This window comes from Loxodonta africana, chromosome 26 (assembly GCF_030014295.1).
Source record: "Loxodonta africana isolate mLoxAfr1 chromosome 26, mLoxAfr1.hap2, whole genome shotgun sequence".
In the NCBI taxonomy this organism is placed as follows: Eukaryota; Metazoa; Chordata; class Mammalia; order Proboscidea; family Elephantidae; genus Loxodonta; species Loxodonta africana.
In genome coordinates, this window is record NC_087367.1 from 34,546,329 (window position 1) to 34,568,088 (window position 21,760).

At 37.2% G+C, this 21,760-nt stretch overlaps 1 protein-coding gene across 14 annotated transcripts in view; it reads right to left on the minus strand.

The window, feature by feature from the left end:
* BIRC6 (baculoviral IAP repeat containing 6) overlaps positions 1 to 21,760 on the minus strand; it is a 582,018-nt gene that overhangs the window by 62,474 nt on the left and 497,784 nt on the right. For 13 of the 14 annotated variants that reach the window (XM_064277234.1, XM_023555261.2, XM_003416066.4 and 10 more), the window contains 2 exons: positions 11,062 to 11,207; positions 10,284 to 10,394 (listed from right to left, as the gene is read on the minus strand). In XM_064277234.1, coding sequence (XP_064133304.1) covers positions 10,284 to 10,394; positions 11,062 to 11,207 — 257 coding nt within the window. Of the gene's footprint in view, positions 1 to 10,283; positions 10,395 to 11,061; positions 11,208 to 13,682; positions 13,856 to 21,760 lie in introns of those variants that run through there. The other variant, XR_002787222.2, reaches the window with a different exon arrangement.

Below are 21,760 nucleotides of genomic sequence, written 5' to 3' on the forward strand. Positions count from 1 at the left end.
TGGGGTCTTAAAAGCCTGTGAGTGGCCATCTAGGATACCCCACTGGGCTCACCTCTTTGGCACCAAGGAAGAATGAAGAGAACTCAAAACACAAGGGAAAGATTAATCCAAAGGACTGATGGACCATATCTATCACAGCCTCCACCAGACTGAACCCAGTACAATGAGATGGTGCCTGGCTACCACCACTGACTGCTCTGACAGGGATCACAAAAGAGGGTCTAGGACAGAGCTGGAGAAAAATGTAGAACAAAATTCTAACTCAAAAGGAAAGATCAGAGGCGGGGCCAAGATGGCGGAGTAATCAAGATACTTCCAGGGATCCTTCTTACAACAAAGACCCGAAAAAACAAGTGAAACGATTATATATACGACAAGGTAGGAGCCCTGAATATCAAATGCGAAGTAAGAAAACGGACTGAGCGGTAGCGGTAGGGAGAGACGGTTCAGAAGTGGCAAGGAGTTGCTGTACCTGACTTGGTGGGAACCCTCAGGCACATCCCTGGAGAGACCACCTCGGGGCTGGCGGTAGCATTCCGGATGCGGTTTCCACAGGGAGAGACAGTGAGCCATACAGCCTAATCACGGCTCCAGAATCAGAGAAGAACTGTGCTCACACCAAAAGCTAAGTACTTGTGTTTATTTTACTGCGCCCCAAGCCACCAAATTGGCTTCAGTGGTTGTTGATTTCCCTGGGCCTAAGATAGGTCCTGCTGTGCACCCTGAACCATCTTCCCAGTCTTGGAGAAGGAATAGATTAACAACTGGGGGAAAAAATAATCTGCCAGCTCCACTAAGCTGGGGAGCTCAGGACAGAAGTGGCTCCTGTCCCAGACAAATGGTCTACGGACCCTGAATATCTTTTGCCCCCGCATGGACCTGTCTGGGTCCATCAGGAGAATAGGCCCTTGTTGGCAGACTGCAACTATTTCAACTGTTCAGTGGAGAGGTAGGTTTTTGATGTTTGACACTGCTTTGCCTATTATACATGGTCCTCACCTACCCACACCAGGGGCCTAAGGACTGCTGGCTCCACCCATGTCACCTAGCCATCCATGATAGGGGTCCAAGGATAAGTGGTACCTCCCAGTCCTTACAACCAAAAGCAGTAGGTGTCTAAGGTCTGGCTGCAGAACCATCCCACACGTGCGCTCTAGGGAAAAGGGACGCACTTTCCTCACAGACACTTGAGGGATGGTTGTAAGCCCCCTGCCTTATTCAGAGCGTGACCCTCTGCTGCAAGCAGATACCTTTGCCTACACCAATCACCTCTGCCCCTCTAAGACTGTAGGACAGAGGCTGTACCACAAACTTGATGACCAACTACCTGGACACCTGAGCAGAATCCAAGAAAAGTGAATGGACTCCTAGGGTCATATACCTGGTAACAGTTCTAGCCATCCGGGGACAGGACATCAGAGGTCTAAAAGCGAAAATAACCAAGCTTACTCAAGCAACCCATTTGGGCATATCAAAACAAAACAAAGCGAGAAGGTAGAATACAGTAAGCAGACATAAAATAAATTAATACAATAACTTAGAAGGCTCAGAGAAAACAATATCGAATCACATAAAGAAGAAGACCATGAACACCTCAACAAGCTCTCAAAAGTAAGAACCAAAGAGTCTTCCGGATGAAGACGTCTTCCTGGAATTACCAGTAATACAATGCAAAAGATTAATATACAAAACTCTTCAAGACATCAGGAAAGAGATCAGGCAAAATGCAAAACAAGACAAGGAACACAGATAAAGCAGCTGAAGAAATTAAAAAGGTTATTCAAGAACACAATGAAAAATTTAATAGGCTGCAAGAATCCATAGGGAGACAGCAATCAGAAATTCAGAAGATTAACAATAAAATTACAGAATTAGGCAACTCGATAGGCAGTCAGGTAGAATTGGGGAATTGGAAGGCAGAACTAGTGAGATTGAAAAAAAAAAACACTTGGCACAAATATATTTTAAAAAATCAGATAAAAGAATTAAAAATAATGAAGAATCCCTAAGAATCACATGGTGCTCTCTCAAGAGAAATAATCTATGAGTGATTGGAGTACCAGAACAGGGAGGGATAACAGAAAATACAGGGAGAACTGTTGAAGATTTGTTGGCAGAAAACTTCCCTGATATCATGAAAGATGAAAGGATATCTATCCAAAATGCTCACTGAACCCCACATAAGTCAGATCTCAAAAAGAAGTCGCCAAGACATATTATACTCAAACTTGCCAAAACCAAAGATAAAGGGAGAATTTTAAGAGCAGCTAGGGATAAACAAAAAGTCATCTACAAAAGAGAGCATTAAGAATAAGCGAGACTGCTCAGCAGAAACCATGCAGGCAAGAAGGCAATGGGATGGCTTATATAAAGCATTGAAGGAAAAATCCTGCCAGCCAAGAATCATACATCCAGGAAAACTGTCTCTCAAATAGGAAGGTGAAATTAGGACATTTCCAGATAAACAGAAGTTTTGGGAATTCGTAAAAACCAAACCAAAACTAAAGAAATACTAAAGGAAGTTCTCTTTATAGAAAATCAGTAATTTCAGATATAAACCAAAGACTTGAACAGAGGACAGGGCAACTAGATGTCAACCCAGATAGGGAAATCACAAAAATAAACCAAGTTAAAAAAAAAAAAAAAGCTCAAAACAGGGAAACAGTGATGTCATTAAGCAAAACATGACAACACTAAAACAATAAAGAGGGACTAAATATTGTAGTCACAGATCTTTCCTATGGTGAGAAAGTGAAGGCAAGATAAATAGAAGTTATGTTTAAACTTAGAAAAATAGGGATAGATGTTAAATTAATCACAAAGGAGAGTAACAACCCTACTTATCAAAATAAAATGCAAGAAAAAAATAAAGACTCAGGAAAAGCAAAATCAACAACAGTGAATAAGAGAAAAAGACAATATATGAACTACCGAGCACAGAAAATTTAAGTGTGAAAAGGAAACTGTCAACAACACACAAAACATCAAAATGACAGCACTAAACTCATACCTATCCATAATTATGCTGAATGTAAATGGATTAAATGCACCAAAAAGAGACACAGAATGGCAGAATGGATAAAAAAAACATGGTTCATCAATTGCTGCCTACAAGAGACACACCTTATACTTGGAGACACAAACAAACCAAAACTCAAAGGATAGGAAAAAAGAATACATCATGCAAACAACAATCAAAAAAGAGCAGGAGTGGCAATATTAATTTCTGACAAAATAGACTTCAAAGTTAAATCTACCACAAAGGATAATGAAGGACACTACACAATGATTAAAGAGATAATATACCAAGAAGATATAATGTTAAATATTTATGTACCCAATGAAAGGGCGACAAGATACATAAAACAAGCTCTGACAGCATTGAAAAGTGAGATAGACAGCTCCACAGTAATAGCAGAAGAGTTCAACATACCACTTTTGGTGAAGGACAAGACAGCTCCACAGTAATAGCAGAAGAGTTCAACATACCACTTATGGTGAAGGACAAGACATCCAGAAAGAAGCTCAATAAAGACATGGAAGATCTAAATGCCACAATCAACGAACTGGACCTCATAGACAGATAGAGAACTCTGCACCCAGCAGCAGCCATGCATACTTTTTTTTCCACTGCACATGAAACATTCTCTAGAATAGACTACATATTAGGTCACAAATCAAGCCTTAACAGAATCCAAAACACTGAAATACTACAAAGCATCTTCTCTGACCATAAGGCCATGAAAGTGGAAATCAGTAACAGAAAGAGCAGGGAAAAGAAATCAAACACTTGGAAACTGAACAATATCCTGCTCAAAAACGACTGGGTTATAGAAGAAATTAAGGATGGAATAAAGAAATTCACAGAATCTAGTGAGAATGAAAACACTTCCTATCAGAACCTTTGGGACACAGCAAAAGCAGTGCTCAGAGGTCAATTTATATCAATAAATGCACACACCCAAAAAGAAGAAAGGGCCAAAATCAAAGGCTTATCCCTACAACTTGAACAAATAGGAAGAGAGCAAGAAAAGAAACCCTCAGGCATCAGAAGAAAGCAAATAAAAATTGGAGCCAGACTTAAATAAAATAGGGAACAGAAAAACAATTGAAAAAGTTAACAAAACCAAAACCTGGTTCTTTCAAAAAATTACTAAAATTGATACACCACTGGCCAAAGTGACAGAAGAAAAACCGGTGAGGAAGCAAATAACCAGAATAAGAAATGAGATGGGCGATGTCACAACAGACCCAACTGAAATTAGAAGCATCATATCAGATTACTATGAAAAATTGTCCTGTAACAAATTTGAAAATGTAGAAGAAATAGATGAATTTCGACTAACACACCACCTAACTAAACTAACAAAAACAGAGGCAGAACAACTAAATCAACCCATAAAAAAGAAAAGATCGAAAAGGTAATTAAAAAACTCCCAACAACAACAAAAAAAGCCCTGACCCTGACAGCTTCAATGGAGAGTTCTACCAAACTTCCAGAGAAGAGTTAATACCACTACTACTAAAAGTATTTCAGAGCATAAAAAAGAATGGAATACTCTCAACATCATTATATGAAGCCAGCATAATCCTGATACCAAAAGCAGGTAAAGACACCACAAAAAAGAATATTACATACCTATATCCCTCATGAACTTAGATGCAAAAAACCTCAACAAGATTCTAGCCAATAGAATTAAACAGCGTATCAAAAAAAATAACTCACCATGACCAAGTGGGATTCATACCAGGTATGCAGGGATGGTTCAACATCAGAAAAACAATCAATGTAATCCATCATGTAAATATAACAAAACACAAGAACCACGTGATCTTATCAACTGACGTAGAAAAGGCATTTGAAAAAGTCCAACACCCATTCACGATAAAAACTCTCAGCAAAATAGGAATAGAAGGAAAATTCCTCAACATAATAAAGGGCACTTATACAAAGCCAACCAACAGCCAACATCATCCCAAAAGGAAAGAGTCTGAAAGCATAGCCCTTGAGAACAGGAACCAAAGATGCCTTTTATCACCACTCTTGTTCAACATTGTGCTGGAGGTCATAGCTAGAGCAATGACGCTAGATAAAGAAATAAAGGGCATCCAGATTGTTAAGGAAGAAGTAAAAGTATGTCTCTTTGCAAATGACGTTATGTTATACACAGACAACCCTAAAGAATCGTCAAGAAAACTCCTGAAACTAATATAAGAGTTCAGCAGAGTATCAGGATACAAGATAAACATACATAAATCAGTTGATTTCCACACCAAAAGAGAACATCAAAGAGGAAATCAATCACCAAATTAATACCATTTACAGTAGCCCCCAAGAAGATAATATACTTAGGAATAACTCTAATCAGAGATGTAAAAGACCTATAGAAAGAAAACTACAAGACACTTTAGTAAGATACCAAAAGAGACCTACATAAGTGGAAAAACATACCTTGCTCATGCATAGGAAGAGTCAACATCGTACAAATGCTATTCTACCAAAAGCGATCTATAGATACAATGCAACTTCGAAACAGATTTCAACAACATTTTTTAATGAGATGGAGAAACAAATCACCAACTTCATATGGAAGGGAAAGATGCCCCGGGGAAGCAGAACATTACTGAAAAAGAAGAACAGAGTGGGAGGCCTCACACTACCTAATTTCAGGACGTATTTTTTTTTATTATACTGCCGCAGTAGTCAAAACAGCCTAGCACTGGTACAACAACAGATACATAGAACAATGGATAAGAATTGAGAATCCAGACATAAATCCATCCACATATGAACAGCTGATATTTGACAAAGATCCCAAAGTCAGTTGCATGGGGAAAAGACAGTCTCTTTAACAAATGGTGCTGGCATAACTGGATATCCATCTCCAAAAAAATGAAACAAGGCCCATACCTAACACCACGCAGAAAAACTAACTAAAAATAGTTCAAGGACCTAAATATAAAATCTAAAACTATAAAGATTAGGGAAGAAAAAATAGGGACAACTCTAGGAGCCTTAATACATAGCATAAATAGAATACAAAACATTACTAACAATGCACAAACACCAGAAGAGAAACTAGATGACTGAGAGCTCCTGAAAATCAAACACCTATGCTGATCCAAAGGTTTCACCATAAGAGTAACTACTACAGACTGGGAAAAAGTTTTTAGCTATGACATTTTTGATCAGCGTCTGAGCTCTAAAATCTATAAGATACTACAAAACCTCAACAACAAAAATAGAAATAATTAAAAAGGTAGCTAACAGATACATGAGGAAATGCTCATGATCATTAGGTATTAGAGAAATGCAAATGAAAACTACAATGAGATTCCATCTCACTCCAACAAGGCTGGCATTAATCAAAAAAAACCACAAAATAATAAATGTTGGAGAGGTTGTGGAGAGACTGGAACACTTATATACTGCTGGTGGGAATGTAAAATGGTACTTTGGAAATCAATTTGGCGCTTCCTTAAAAAGCCAGAAATAGAACTATTATACGATCTAGCAATCCCACTCCTTGGAATATATCCTAGAGAAATAAAAGCCCTTATACGAACAGATACATGCACACCCATGTTCACTGCAATACTGTTTACAATAGCAAAAAGATGTAAGCAACCAAGGTGCCTGTCAATGGATGAATGGATAAATAAATTATAGTATATTCATTCACACAATGGAACACTATGCACTGATAAAGAACAATGATGAATATGTGAAAGATTTCATAACATGGAGGAATCTGGAAGGCATTTATGCTGAGTGAAATTAGTCAGCTGCAAAAGGACAAACATTGTACGAGACCACTATTATAAGAACTCAAGAAATAGTATAAACAGAGAAGAAAATATTCTTTGATGGATATGAGGGTGGGGAGGAAGGGAAGGAGAGGGGTACTCTCTAATTAGATAGTAGACAAGAACTATTTTAGGTGACGTGAAAGGCAACAGACAATATAGAGAGGTCAGCACAACTGGAGTAAACCAAAAGCAGTTTCCTGAATAAACCAAATGCTTGAAAGGCCAAAGTAGCAGGGGTGGGAATTTGGTGACCATAGTTTCAGGGGACATCTAGGTCAACTGGCATAATAAAATCTATTAGGAAAACATTCTGCGTCCCACTTTGGTGAGTGGCATCTGGGGTCTTAAACGCTAGCAACTGGCCATCTAAGATGCATCAATTGGTCTCAATGCACCTGGAGCAAAGGAGAATGAAGAACACCAAAGACACAAGGTAATTATGAGCACGAGAGTCAGAAAGGGCCACATAAACCCGAGACGACATCAGCCTGAGACCAGAAGAACTAGATGACTGCCCTGACAGGGAACACAATAGAGAATCCCTGATGGAGCAGGAGAGCAGTGGGATTCAGACCTCAAGTTCTTCTAAAAAGACCAGACTTAATGGTCTGACTGAGGCTAGAAGGACCCCGGAGGTCATGGTCCCCAGCCCTTCTGTTAGCCCAAGACTGGAATCATTCCTAAAGCCAACTCTTCAGACATGGAATGGACTGGAGTATAAGATAGAAAATGATACTGGTGAGGAGTGAGCTTCTTGGCTCAAGTAGACACATGAGACTATGTGGGCAGCTCCTGTCTGGAGGGAAAACGAGAAGGCACAGGAGGACAGAAACTGGCTGAATGGACATGGGAATACAGGGTGGAGAGAAGGAATGTGCTGTCTCATTACGGGGTAGAGCAAATAGGAGTACACAGCAACGTGTGTATAAGATTTTGTATGAGAGACTGACTTGATTTGTAAACTTTCACTTAAAGTACAATAAAAAAAAAAAAAAAGACCAGGCTTGCTGGCCTGACAGAAACTGGAGAGACCCTGAGAGTATGGTCCCGGACACCCCTCTACCCATAATGAGGTCACTCCTGTGGTTTACCCTTCCGCCAAAGATTGAAAGCCCCATGGAACAAAACAAGACTAAACGGGTGTATTAGCAGTCCTGGCACGGGAACAGGAAAGCTGGTAATAGGGAACCCAGGGTTGAGAAGGGAGAGTGTTGACATGTTGTGGGGTTGTTAACCAATGTCATGCAACAATGTGTATACTAACTGTTTGATGAGAAACTAGTTCTGTAAACCTTCATCTAAAAATAGAATTAAAAAAAAAAAAAAAATCCCAAGGGAGGAATAGTTTTACCAGGTAGAAGGGTTCCATGCTTGGTTAGAAGAATAACCTCTTCTCTCTTCCTGACCTTATTTCTGCCTCTTGCCCCCCACCCTCTGAACACTGAAGAAGAAATTGAAAACTATAAATTAAACTGAAATTAAGAAACTAGAATACAAATTAATCTAGTTTTATCCAAAGTCTTTGTGAATTATGAAAGAGTCGTAATCCAAAGCTGAGTAGAGACAGCAAATCACATCAGGTTTACTAAAATCTATTTAAAAACTTGCATTAGAAACACCATGACCATGGGCTGCTTTTTCCTTCCCTTTACCTAGTTACGGGAAGTATTAGTGCTATGACTAATGAGAGTGGGTAGGAAACAACTAGTTCCTGGTCTCCTGATATCCATACCAGTTACAGTAAAAGGTCTTAATTAGTTCTTCAGGATTTATTTTAACCTAAGCATAATTTCAGGGATTTCCTAACAAAAATTCTCTCCACTGACTTGAGGTCCAAAATTCCAGCCATAAGGCAAAGCCCTTTAATGCAGTAATACAAATGAAAGGTTTCAATAAGCATGCTTTGGCAACTGGTTAGGGCAACACAGAGACCAAATCTCACTCAGTACAATAAAGAAGCAAAAGTTGGTCCTTCAGGGTTTTGAATCTGTGGTAGGGGAAGAGAAATAGCGAGATGCTTTGTGTGGGAACAGGTTGTGACAAAGTGAAAAAGTGTATAGCAATGTAAAGCTAAGGATAAACCTACCTAACTTGATTTTTGCTACTAGGCTAGCAGTAGTTACCTTGAACTGGGTACAGCAAAATCATGTAAGGTGTATGTCTAATATTTGACGCAATGCTACTGACAACTCTCAACACATGGCCAATCTACTGCAGTGTGTTTTTCTGACAGTAGGGGAAAATTCAGTTTCCAAAGAAAATTTGTACTAAGAAAATATATTAATCAAATTATCACTACAAATGTTTTGATTTGAGATGTTTTAAAAATTAAGTCTATTGAAACTCTAAGTATACTTTCCCTCCTAACTGTGATGTTGAGTGTGGCTGCAGTGGCCATACTGGTATGTGGCCTTTCCTGATAATTATGTTTTTTCCTTTATATCGTCTTGAAGTTGTGTATGTTTAATTTCTATTATATATTTTTAGCATTTATTCTTAGTGTTTTATAACTTTAAGGTTATGGCAGACAACATTTTTGTTACTTTGGTAATCATTAGTCATTATTAATATAGTGCTTTACAGACTTTAGATTTAGTTATTATGTTTTCCTGAATTCAAGTGCATTTTAAACAAAATGGTCACAACCTATCAATGGCTGAAACAATTATTCAGAAACACGGATCACAAAATTCATACACTCTTTCTGAACATCAGTTTATTCTGCTCCTCATTTCTTCTAATCTTAAAATGATGAATAAGACCTTTTCAATAATCTTCCTGAGCGCTTTAATCATTTTCAAATATATCATGTCATGTGATCTTTCTAGAAAGACTGGGAGGTAAACAGGCTGAAAGCGAAATGATTTATACTTAAATTTCAAAGAGAGTATGGCAGTATGACAAAAATCTACATTTTTAACCTCTACTTTCATGTTCTTTTTAATACATTCAAAGTCCTTTGGTCTGGTTCCCAAGCATGAGTCAATACTGGTCATCAAAATTTGAAATATGATATTTATTTATAGACCAGTAAGTATCTTATGAGGAGTAATGATATGACCTTTTCAGCAATTCTTACTTGTCAGAGTTTTGGAATAAGAAAGGTTAGAAGAGAACTAAGTGTAGTTACATTGTCCCAAAGGGATCTCACGGAAGTCTAAAATGGAAAGGAACTCAGACTAACTTCAAAATTTCAGGTCTTGGCTTCCTTCAAGCCAGGACATAAAGTAACGGAGAAGCCTGTTTCTTAGGCATTTGACCCTTTGTTTTTATTTTTTTCCAGGCTTCCATAGTCCTGCTGAATTCATCATTTCCAAGTATAAATAAAAATTCAAAACAGATAAAAAATTTTCATAGAGGATAATTCATGTTACAAGCAAATTTTAAAATTTTTAACTTACCAAAAAGAACCAATTTCAATAAGAATGTTAAAAAATGCAAAGTGAGATATAAAGATTAAAATTTCTACTTACCAAACTGTAATTTCTTCATGACAGCTACATATTTTTCGTCAAGTGATTTTAATACTGTCATAGGTTTAGGTTTCATAGCTGCCTTCTTTGAGTATTCACCTAGTTTTTTTTCTGTTATTTAAAATTTCAAGATAAGTTACATGAGTATACGTTTTAAAATTAAAACTAAAAACAGCTTACTTCTAGAATTCTAATTTAGGATTCCAAAAAATTTCCAAATTTTTCACAGTTATCTTGATTGTATTATTTTGAGATTTCTTTCTATGTCATACACATAAAAAATAGGACTAATAACCTCATCAACTTTAAATGTTAAAATATAAAAATGTTAAAATCTATTCAGGCAAAAACAGCAAGAAGTGAAAGATAAAGCAGAGTTATAACATGTTGCTAACCTATGAAAAATATGAATTTAAATTAAATTCTTAGTCTTAATGTACTTTGGTATATTGATTTTCTATTTAATACAATGGCATTTTTCAATTTGATGACCTTCTGTAGAAGGAAAAGAGAAATTTATGATGCATGCTGTCAGCCTACTAAATTTATTCTTAGCAATCATACAAAATAGTGATAAATTATTTTAAAATTAGAGACTATTCATAATTAAACTGAAAATCTGGCAGAGAACAAAAATTTTAAGTAGAAAAACTTGCTTTCAAATCATTAGCAACATAAAGAAGGAAGAGGAAAGCAGTTTTCAGTTGGTAAATGAAATCGACGCAACAAATACTTAGGATCAAATGAAAAGCAGCATAAAAATGAGATAGTTCTCTACCTTGATTTGCTTGCCGCAAACTAGTGGTGGCTGCATAAACTATCTCAGCAGTCTTTTGGATGTCTGGTACCAAAAGAGTAAGTCCTTCTGGTTCTTGATCCGATGCATCTGGCTTTACTCCTGTTTTAACACTTTCCCTTTTAGATCTGAAAAAAAAAATTTTTAATATGGAAAGAAATGAAAGGAAAAATAAAATTTTAGGACTTCTATAAGTTAATAATAGTGGTTAAAATGAAAATAATAGTGTACATTCTGACACACAAATAATATATATCAGGGGAGTTTAAATTTGATTCTTTGCTGCTTTTGAAGTCATGGGATAATACCTAAGACAATAAATAAAACTTTGAGTAAGTTTTTCCTTCAAATGCAAAAATAGACAAGAGGTAAACATGGTAAAAATGTCATAAAAGGTCCAGATACCTGATATGTTCTTAGATTCACACTCTTAAAAACACACTTAGAGTAATTAATTATAAATACCTACAGGTAGAGAAATTACTTCTATTATCTAATATTGAAAGATGTCTATCCTCTGTCTTCTAAGAGTTGGGAGTCAAAGAACATGTAGTTTCTTGTTTTAACACTACTTGTATTTCACTCACTGAGTATATTAATCCTTCTCCCCACCCACGATCCCCCAAAAGAGGAACTATTTCAGAGTGAAATATAAGATCACGACTGGGTATCTTAGTACAATGTGCTTCCATTCACTGGAATTTTAACACTATGTTTTAGAGTATAATCCACTGGACAATATTAAAAGCATAAGAATATTTTAAAGTTATCCTTCTGCTATTTCCTATTCAGGGTCTAAAACAGACCCAACCTTACATCATACTGTGGATCATAATAGGATGTTTTACAGAAAGGTTTTGGTATATAAGACATCAAAGAATTTCTTTAAATTTTCTATATTAATGTAGTAATAGTTTATCACAAGATTTCCTAAAAAAAAAAAAAGAACTTATGAATTTCCTTCTGTCTATTCCAACTCTCAACATGTTATTCACATAAATACACATTATGACATTACTGCTTAGAAAATATTTCACAGAGTGGGCATGGAGTCTTGGAGAACTAGAAGAAGAATAATGGAAGGTAGAAGAGTCGTTAAAATAACATGCCATCTAAGTACGAATAAACCATTCTTTATCACAAAGACAAAAATCTGGTCAGGAGTAATCCGGTGCTTAACTATAGGCAGAAAAGTAGTAAATTAACAAGATTCACTCAGGTAAATGAGGTACAGAACTACACAAATGTATACTGAATTTGGTTCCTACAGTGTGTGAAAAGATTAGTATTCACAGGTATTTTTCACTCTAAGGTATGTAGTACCTCATCTGACAATCTTCAGTGATTTAACTGAAGAGGCACAGTATGTCACTGGGTTACTGCCTCCCTCCCTTACGCTTTCTTCTTATCTTCCCTGAGGTATGCAGAAGCCACAGAACACATGGCCAATTTCTTTGCCACTACTTGACAGATGTTATACTGTATATCATTTCAGTCAACTTCTGTGTATGCAGGCATATATGAATATGTAAGTTCACATGTGTGTAAGGAGAGTATAGTGAATGTTTTAAGACTGAAATATCATAGTAGTTACTGCTAGTGTGAAGTAAGATATTGCATCTTTTATAACGATGAAATAAAGTTGAGACTATAGTTTAGTAGAGAGTCTGACCATTTTCTTAGTAAAGATATGATTCTGGTAGAGGAACTGAAGTTCTCCATTACCAATAGCTACTAACAACTAGTGTCTAACACTGACAGTCAAGAAAAGTACATAAGCTGCTTGACGACATCCCTTTTGAATTTACAAGGACTCTAATAACAGGGCTTAAAAAACTCGTAAATAGTCGGGCTGCTAAATCAAGACAGGAAAACAACAAGTAGTCTGAGAACAACAGAAGAGGTATGGTTACAGCTGTGGTAAAATACAGATGATTTTCTAGGATCTATGTTCAATCAGGTTGATCCATTGCACTCTCAAATAAAATTTCAACTAAAGAAATCTATTTTGCTAGGCAGGGAGGAAGGATATGGGAGTTTTGGAATTACAGTGTTTTCTCCTAGAAGAAACAAGAACCTCTAGGGTGGAGAGAAAAATGTATTGATGTAATTTAGAGCTTTACTGTATCCACCACGCCAACATATAAGTTACCCTGGGAAAACTACTGATTCTAAACTCTAAGCACTATTCATGAATGCCAACTCCCTAATCCTAGGAAAGATGATTAGTAGGAGAAATCCTATTATTAAAATAAGAATCTATAGAAGTTTAAATAAATATTTGTTAGACCAAATACATGACAGAAATCACACACAACTCATATTAAAGACAATGGTTGAATCATTAAGCAGGTACATTTTAGACCTTTATACCAAGTTCCAATGAGAATTTTCTTCTTGAATAGTCCTTTTGACAAAAACATATGGAAAAAAGGGATAATGTCTAAAAGGTGAGAGTACTTCAAATACCTGAAGAACACATACTACCTGCCTAATAATAACTGCAACTGGTCATTAAACTACAGCCAGTAGTCTCTTTTCCATAAAAGTTGCAGGTTACTGTCAACCCATATGTAGGCCCAGCTCATGAAAAAAGGCCATACCTTGGCTCACATCCTGAGGTCTGTGTGAAAAGCTATTTGAGTTCAAGGCACCTAGCTGGAAGTAGGTCTTTGAGACTGACAATGGATCCAACATGGTAAAAGCAATCAGCGACGGCAGCTACCATGGTATCCGCTGCTTTGTGCATACGTTGAATCTGGTTGTGATCACTGCCCTGAAGAAATACGAGGAAGCAACTGAAGTTTCTACTATTGCACAGAATTATCTCCAAACATTTTCCACTATACTGTGAATTCCACTAACCAGCTAACAAATTAAGCAAATTTTGGCTCTGTGACATAATCTGTACTAGGATGTGAGCAAAATGGGCAAATCTTTCTTGTAAAAACAAAAGAAAAAAAAATCTCAATATTCAGTTACATGAACTTTCTCTCCTAATTCTACCACCCAAGTTAATTTAGATATTCTTGAGACTAAACACACCACATCAAAATCATGTTCTTTTGTAATCCATAAACTATAAAAATAGCTTAAATCAGCCCTTTTCTTGGTAGAACAAAAGGAAAGACCACTTCAACCCCCTGCACTCCTAATTCTAAAGCCAAAATTATCACACAGTTGAAATAAGCATTTTAAAAGTAGAGCCATTTGAAGAAGTAATCTGGAGGCTACATGCTGAAATGTCGAGATTCAGAACTGTTGAGAACTAGCACCTTATATGAAGGTTCTGAAACTATAAGAGAATGTAACTTCTACATTTAGCTCTAAAACAATGCAACACATCATATTCCTCAGTTCCAAAGCTCTTTGCCAGGAACTAGAGTTTAAGGCAAATTATCATAAAAGTTAGGGAGAAAGATTAAAAAATACGTATTACTGTGCAGAATTGTTTGCTTCTAATGTCTACAGAAAGCATAAAAATCACCCTCAAAATGCACTAGTCAACTGGGCAAAGTCCTCTGTAGGGTGAATGTGTTCTGTGATTAATTTAAAGCTTAGTTTTTAACTTGGAGTTCTTTTCATTTTTATATAAAACTTTTAAATGAAGTACCAGTTTTACTATTTAATATAATTTAAATAAAATTTGAAAGAAAAATCTTTTCTTGGGAAGCAGAAATGAGTAACATGAGAAGGAAATACTCAAATACAGGTATGAGAAGTGTTTAAAAATAAAACCTTGATTACCAGATTAGATAAAAATGTAATAATATTAAAGTCAGATTAAATGCCACAGGACATAGTGAAGGTACTAGATGCTACTGTGAAATGGAGGTGTCACAAATATATGCTTTACCAATTTACCAAGGGATAACACAACTGTGGCAGTCAAACAAGAAATGTTAAATGCTGGCACCACTGCCTCTGGCACCAAGTAAAAGGCTGATGAACAACTGAACTTGCTCAAGGCTACCAAAAGAGGAAACTATTTTTAAAAAACAAATTCTTCTTGACTAAGAAATCAGGACTTCTTCATTTTTATGTGGGTTTGGGAGGCAAAGGTGAAAAAGGAGAAACCAGGAGATGCTTTTCTAATAAAAATCAAAGTAAGAGGGCTGGAGCTGAAATTCTTTCTTAAATGATAGAAGCCCTAGAGGAACCATTTTAAGGGAGTTAAAATAGGTGAGCTTGATAGAAAATATGCCCTTAAGAAGTAGGTCAACTAACCATTTTGCTCAGTTAGAGAAGTTCAATGTCTAGAACACCTTACAATGAGGAGTCATTGGCATCACGTCCTGATTAGCAATTAAGACTTTTGATTGGCAGCAAGTCATGCTTTCAAGTTTTTGGTGACACCATCAAATACTAAATATACTAAATACGAATACCTGCCTAACTACTGGAGTCTAGCAGAACAAGTCTAAACTGAAGATCAGACATAAAATAATTGCTTTTATTCCTGCTCCAAGGATGCTATGAACAGCCATGTTTATGTAAGAGTGAAAACAAACTGCTATGGGCTGTACTTTGACTTCATTTTGAATAATGCAGGCTGGAATGACCAGCAGGAGATGAATTTCACCAGGAGCACGAATAAATTTTCAAACTATACAATTATATATAAATTCAAGTGAAAGCAACACATAAAAACAAACGTTGATTGTTATCTACGCTGCAGATTCCTTTATAGTGGAGGGAGCAGAGCTCTTTTCAAATTCTATTTTTTCAATAGTGCTAAAATAAAATGTTGACCAACAACTAGTCATAATCAGAAAGTGTTTTTTCTTATTTTTTAAATGCCAAGTATTGCTATACAAACTCTAACTTCAAGAACTTCTCGGCAAAGGAGTTAAAGACATTAGAAATATAAGACATATTACTGGTGGTGTAGTGGTTAAGTGCTACGGCTGCTAACCAAAAGGCTGGCAGTTTGATTCCACCCAGCGCTCCTTGGAAACCCTATGGAGCAGTTCTACTCTGTCCTATAGGGTCGCTATGAGTCGGAGTCGACGCGATGGCAATGGGTTTGGGTTTTTTCTTAAGATAGCAGGAAAATTCCGTAGATGGGAAAACAATAGTGGGAGATACACACACATACACACATTCTTTTACAACACTCAGAAAACAATTTTACCACTGACATATTGCCCTAGTCTAGACAAATAGGCATCAAATCATTTTGAAAAGACAGTAGAAGAAAAACATACACATCAATAAGAAAATTTCAGGAATGGTTTTTATTAGTTATTTTGAGCAAGGAAAAGATTAAATGGGTAAAGCTTGACTTACTCCTTATTGAAGTAATAATTATATAAATTTGCTACCTGCTTATGTATTAGATAGGCCCTAAAACAGAATGAGTTTAATTTTATCAATATAATAACTATAAATGAGGCATTAGAATGTTATATATGTAATGAAATATACTCTTTGAATATCCTATCATAGTTCTAACTTAAAAAGTCCTAGAGTAATGAAAAACAATGGGTAAAAGGAGAATATCGGAAAAACTCTGTAAAATTTCTATTATTCTACGTACTTCTACAATGATCAAGGGTGTTTCTTCATTTAAAAATATTTTACTTCATGGTCAACATTTAAAAAGTATCTTTTATATAGCCTAAATATCCAAAGCCAGCTCGAAACAAGTTCCCATTCCCTCAATTCTGATTATTCAGTGATGCCCTTGGAAGTAGTGGATGAATATATTGGACTGGGACATTAAGAGATCCGAGTTTTCCGCCACTAAGCATCTGAGAACCTAAAACAAGTCACAATCTCTGTGGGCCCTGATTTCCTCATTTATAAAAAGAAGGGATCTGAACTAGCTTAACTCTTAAAGAGTCTGTTAAAGCTCTAAAAATTTATATATAATATGGATAAGGCTGCTCATTGCAATATATCTAGAAATACTTGTTACAAGCTTAATTTAACAAGAGGGTATGTATTTACCAATTAATACCGCTTGAGATTTTACGAGAAATAATAAAGTTAAAAAAAAACTGTCCTGAAACATAAGACTCATATAAAGCAATCTGATAATAAATATATAATAAATGTAAAAAATGATCATTTTATGTAAATACGTTATGCTACTAAAGTAGAAGTACTAACTCAATTCTGGTATTCCATCAAAGCATAATTGTTTTTCAGGAACCAGCTGAAGTTCAATTCTGTACATTATACAAGGGTAAAACCTAACAGATTAATGAACTAATTCAGTAGAAGGTAGCAATGATTTTTAAAAACAGGAGTATCTGGACTATGGGTCAATCAACTTGTCTTCATAAATATTGTCTTTTATAATGAACATCACAGGCTTGGAAAGACTGGGGAACTAGTTCCAGCTTTACTACCAATTAGCCACATGATTAGTACAATTTTAGTGTTAAGCTCTAACCAATAGTTTCATTCTCTGTAAAACAAGGATAATGAATGCTTTCCTCACAACACATACAGCATGAAGAACAAGTAACACACATGAAAGTGCTTCTTAAACTGTAAATCCTACATCAAAGTTAAGGATGTATTATTACCACCACGTATTTTTTATGCAACTATATGCAACTCTATATTTATTATATCTTGCCACAACTTATAGCCTCTTGGCTAATTCTCAAATAAAAAGGGCAATAAATAAAAGCATAAAGGCTGGAGTCTAACTACAAAACACAAATCATAATTATTGCAAACTGGCAGAAAAAAGGGCATGCCGGAAATACTAAAATGCTACATCTTTGTAGACCTGTGTGATGATTAAGATTGTGTGTCAACTTGGCTGGGCCACGATTCTCAGTGTTTATATGTGATCACTGCCATGACTGAATCTGCTGTGAGGAGTCCATCAGCTGAAAGGGAGTCTCCTTGGGGGTGTGGCCTGCATCCAAATATAATCAGATGTTGGGGCTTTTTGCTCACTCTGGGTCGTGCGCTGCCTCCTGTTCATCTCACCTCCAGCTCTTGGGACTTGAGCTATCAGCTCATCTGCAGATATTGGAATTCACTGATCTTCACAGCCTGAGAGCAGGAGCCCCGCTCTCCAATCTGCCAATCTTGGGTCCACCAGCCTCTGTGGCTATGTGAATTGAGAAGCCTCTATCCTGATACATGGACTTGGGACGTTTCAGCCTCTACAATCACATGAGCCATTTCCTTGATATAAATCTCTCTCTGTATTTATACACTTAACTGGTTTTGCTTCTCTGGATAACCCAGCCTAAGACATTTGGTACCGAGAGTGGTTCTAGAGAAACAAAATTGTAAGGATGAGTTTTCTAAATTGGTTCTCAAGTCTGGTTAGTCTTAAAGATGCTGACAACTCTCCTTCCAGCAGTAAAGAGGGCACTGCTAATCCATGGCATGAGGTGGCGATACAATTACACAAAATATCACCACCAGTAGATCAGGCATTGGTCAAAGGTGAGACTCAGGGGAAACGCATGTGCGGTATTTTTCTACAGCTCTGTCAGAATGAGAAATATAAGGAAGCTGGTTGGTTCATCCTACTTTCACTAGACAAACTGATGAAAGAAAGAGATGCACTCAGGGCTTTGGAGTCAAAGGTCAGAGCTGAAACAGCCAAAAAACAAACTCAGAGCCTTATTGTAGCAGTGGCTAAATTACAATGCCAGCTCAACTGCCAACCTAGAAAGGTGTCTGAAGTTAAAGAAAGGACACTGATTGAGAAGAAATGGGATCTTGATGGGGACAAAGAAGGAGATAATCAGGAACGAGCCTCTAAATTCCACTGAATCACACTTGCCAGCATAACCACTCCCATCTGAAGAGTTACTTCATGTTTGTATGCTATACCGCCCTGCTCAGAAAACCGATTAGCTCCTCCACTCCCATCCAATGAGATCTGCACTAGCCCAGCTGCTGCTGAAGATCCCTTGCCTGAGTCATTGCCTGGGGCATCGCCTGAGGCAGATGCTTCACAAGACAATGCTAAATGTTCTCAAAACAATTCTGGCTTCTAGGCCTATAACTAGTCTTAAGTCCCAGCGAGCCCCAAAAGGTGAAGTACAAAGTGTGACCAAAGAGGAGGTACGCTACACTTCAAAAGAACTGCTTGAATTTTCTAATACGCACAAACAGAAACGTGGGGAGTATGTGTGGGAATGGCTATTAAGAATGTGGGATAATGGTGCAAGGAACATAAAGATCGACCAGCCTGCGTTTATTGATATGGGTCCACTAAGCACAGATTCTTCATTCAATGTTTCAGCTCAAAAAGTTGGGAAAGGCTCTAACAGTTTATTTGGTTGGGTTGCTGAAGCATGGATTACAAGGTGGCCTACACTAAATAAAGTTGAATTGCCAGACCTACCTTGGTATACTGTAGAAGAAGGTATCCAAAGGCTTAGGGAAGTTGGCATGCTATGGTGGATTTATCAGGTTAGACCCACAGACCCACATCTGGAGTGCCTAGAGGACAAAACCTATTTTTTTTTTTTTTTTAATATCTTTATTGTGCTTTAGGTGAAAGTTTACAAATCAAGTCAGTCTCTCATATAAAAAGATATACAAACCCTGCCAGGCACTCCCAGCTGCTCTCCCCTTAATGAGACAGCACATTTCTCCTCTCCACCCGGTATTCCCCGTGTCCATTCAGCCAGCTCCTGTCCCCTCTTCCTTCTTATCTCGTTACCAGCCAGGAGTTGCTCACATAGTCTCATGTGTCTACTTGAGGCACAAAGTTCACTGCTCACCAGCATCATTGTCTTTTAGTCCAGGCTAATCCCTGTCTGTAGAGTTGGTGTCAGGAATGGTTTCAATCTTGGGCTATCAAAGGGCCTGGGGACCATGACCGTCAGGGTCCCTCCAGTCTCAGTTAGACCATTAACCCTGGTCTCTTCACGAGAATTTAAAATCCTACTGATTTCCTGCTCCATCAGGGATTCTCTGATGTGTTCCCTGTCAGGGCAGTGATCGGTAGTAGCTGGGTAACATCTCGTTGTTCCGGTCTCAGGCTGACGGAGTCTCTAGTTTTTGTGGCCCTTTCTGTCTCCAGGGCTCATATTTACCTTGTGTCTTTGGTGTTCATTATTCTACTTTGCAACAGGTGGGTAGAGACCAATTTATGCATCTTAGATGGCCGCTTTCTAGCGTTTAAGACCTCAGACGCCTCTCACCAAAGTGGAATGCAGAACACTTTCTTAATACGTTTTGTTATGCCAACTGACCTAGATGTCCCCTGAAACCATGGTCTCCAAACCCCTGCCCTGCTACTCTGGCTTTCAAAGCATTTGGCTGTATTCAGGAAACTTCTCAGCTTTTGGTTTAGTCCAGTTGTACTGACTATCTCTGTATTATGTGTTACCCTTCCAGTCACATGAAGAAATTTTGACCTAACATCTAGTTAGTGAATAGACCTCTGCCTCCCTGCCCCCCGCCCGTGTAACCATCAAAGAATATTTTCTTCTGTTTAAACTTTATCTACAGTTCTTATAATAGTGGTCTCATACAATATTTGTCCTTTTGCAACTGACTAATCTCACTCAGCATAATGCCTTCCAGATTCCTCCATGTTATGAAATGTTTCAGATTCATCATTGTTCTTAATTGTTGCGTAGTATTCCACTGTGTGACTAAAACAAAACAAAAAAGCCACTGCCTTCAAGTCAATTCCGACTCATAGCGATCCTATAGGACAGAGTAGAACTGCCCCATAGATTTTATTTATGTATCCATTCATCCATTGATGGGTACCTTGGTTACTTCCATCTTTCTGCTATCGTAAACAGTGCTGCAATGAACATGGGTGTGCATATATTTGTTCGTGTGAAGGTTCTTATTTCTCTAGGATGTATTCCAAGGAGTGGGATTAGTGGATCGTATGGTAGTTCTATTACTAGCTTTTCAAGTAACTGCCAAATTTATTTCCAAATGGTTGTACCATTTTACATTCCCACCAGCAGTGTATAAATGTTCCAGTCTCTCCACAATCTCTCCAACATTTATTATTTTGTGTTTTGTTGGGTTAATGCCAGCCTTGTTGGGGTGAGATCGAATCTCATTGTAGTTTTCATTTGCATTTTTCCAATACCTAACGATTGTAAGCATTTCCTCATGTATCTGTTAGCAACCTGAATACCACCTTTGGTGAAGTGCCTGTTCATATCCTTTGCCCATTTTTTAATTGAGTTATTTGTCTTTTTGTTGTTGAGTTCTTGCAGTATCATGTAGACTTTAGAGATCAGACGTTGATCAGAAATGACATAGCTAAAAACTTTTTCCCAATCTGTAGGTAATCTTTTTACTCTTTGGTGAAGTCCTTGGATGGGCATAGGTGTTTGATGTTCAGTGACTCCCAGCTATCTAATTTCTCTTCTAGAGTTTATACATTTTTAGGACTGTTTTGTATACTGTTTATGCCATGTATTAGGGCTCCTAGTGTTATCCCCATTTTATCTTCCATGATCTTTATCGTTTTAGGTTTTATATTTAGGTCTTTGATACATTTTGAGTTGGTTTTTGTGCATGGTGTGAGATGTGGCTCTTGTTTCATTTTTTTGCTGATGGATATCCAGTTATGCCAGCACCATTTGTTAAAGAGACTGTCTTTTCCCCATTTAAGACTTTGGGCCTTTGTCAAATATCAGCTGCTCATATGTGGATGGATTTATGCCTGGATTTTCAATTCTGTTCCATTGGTCTATGTATCTGTTGTTGTTCCAGT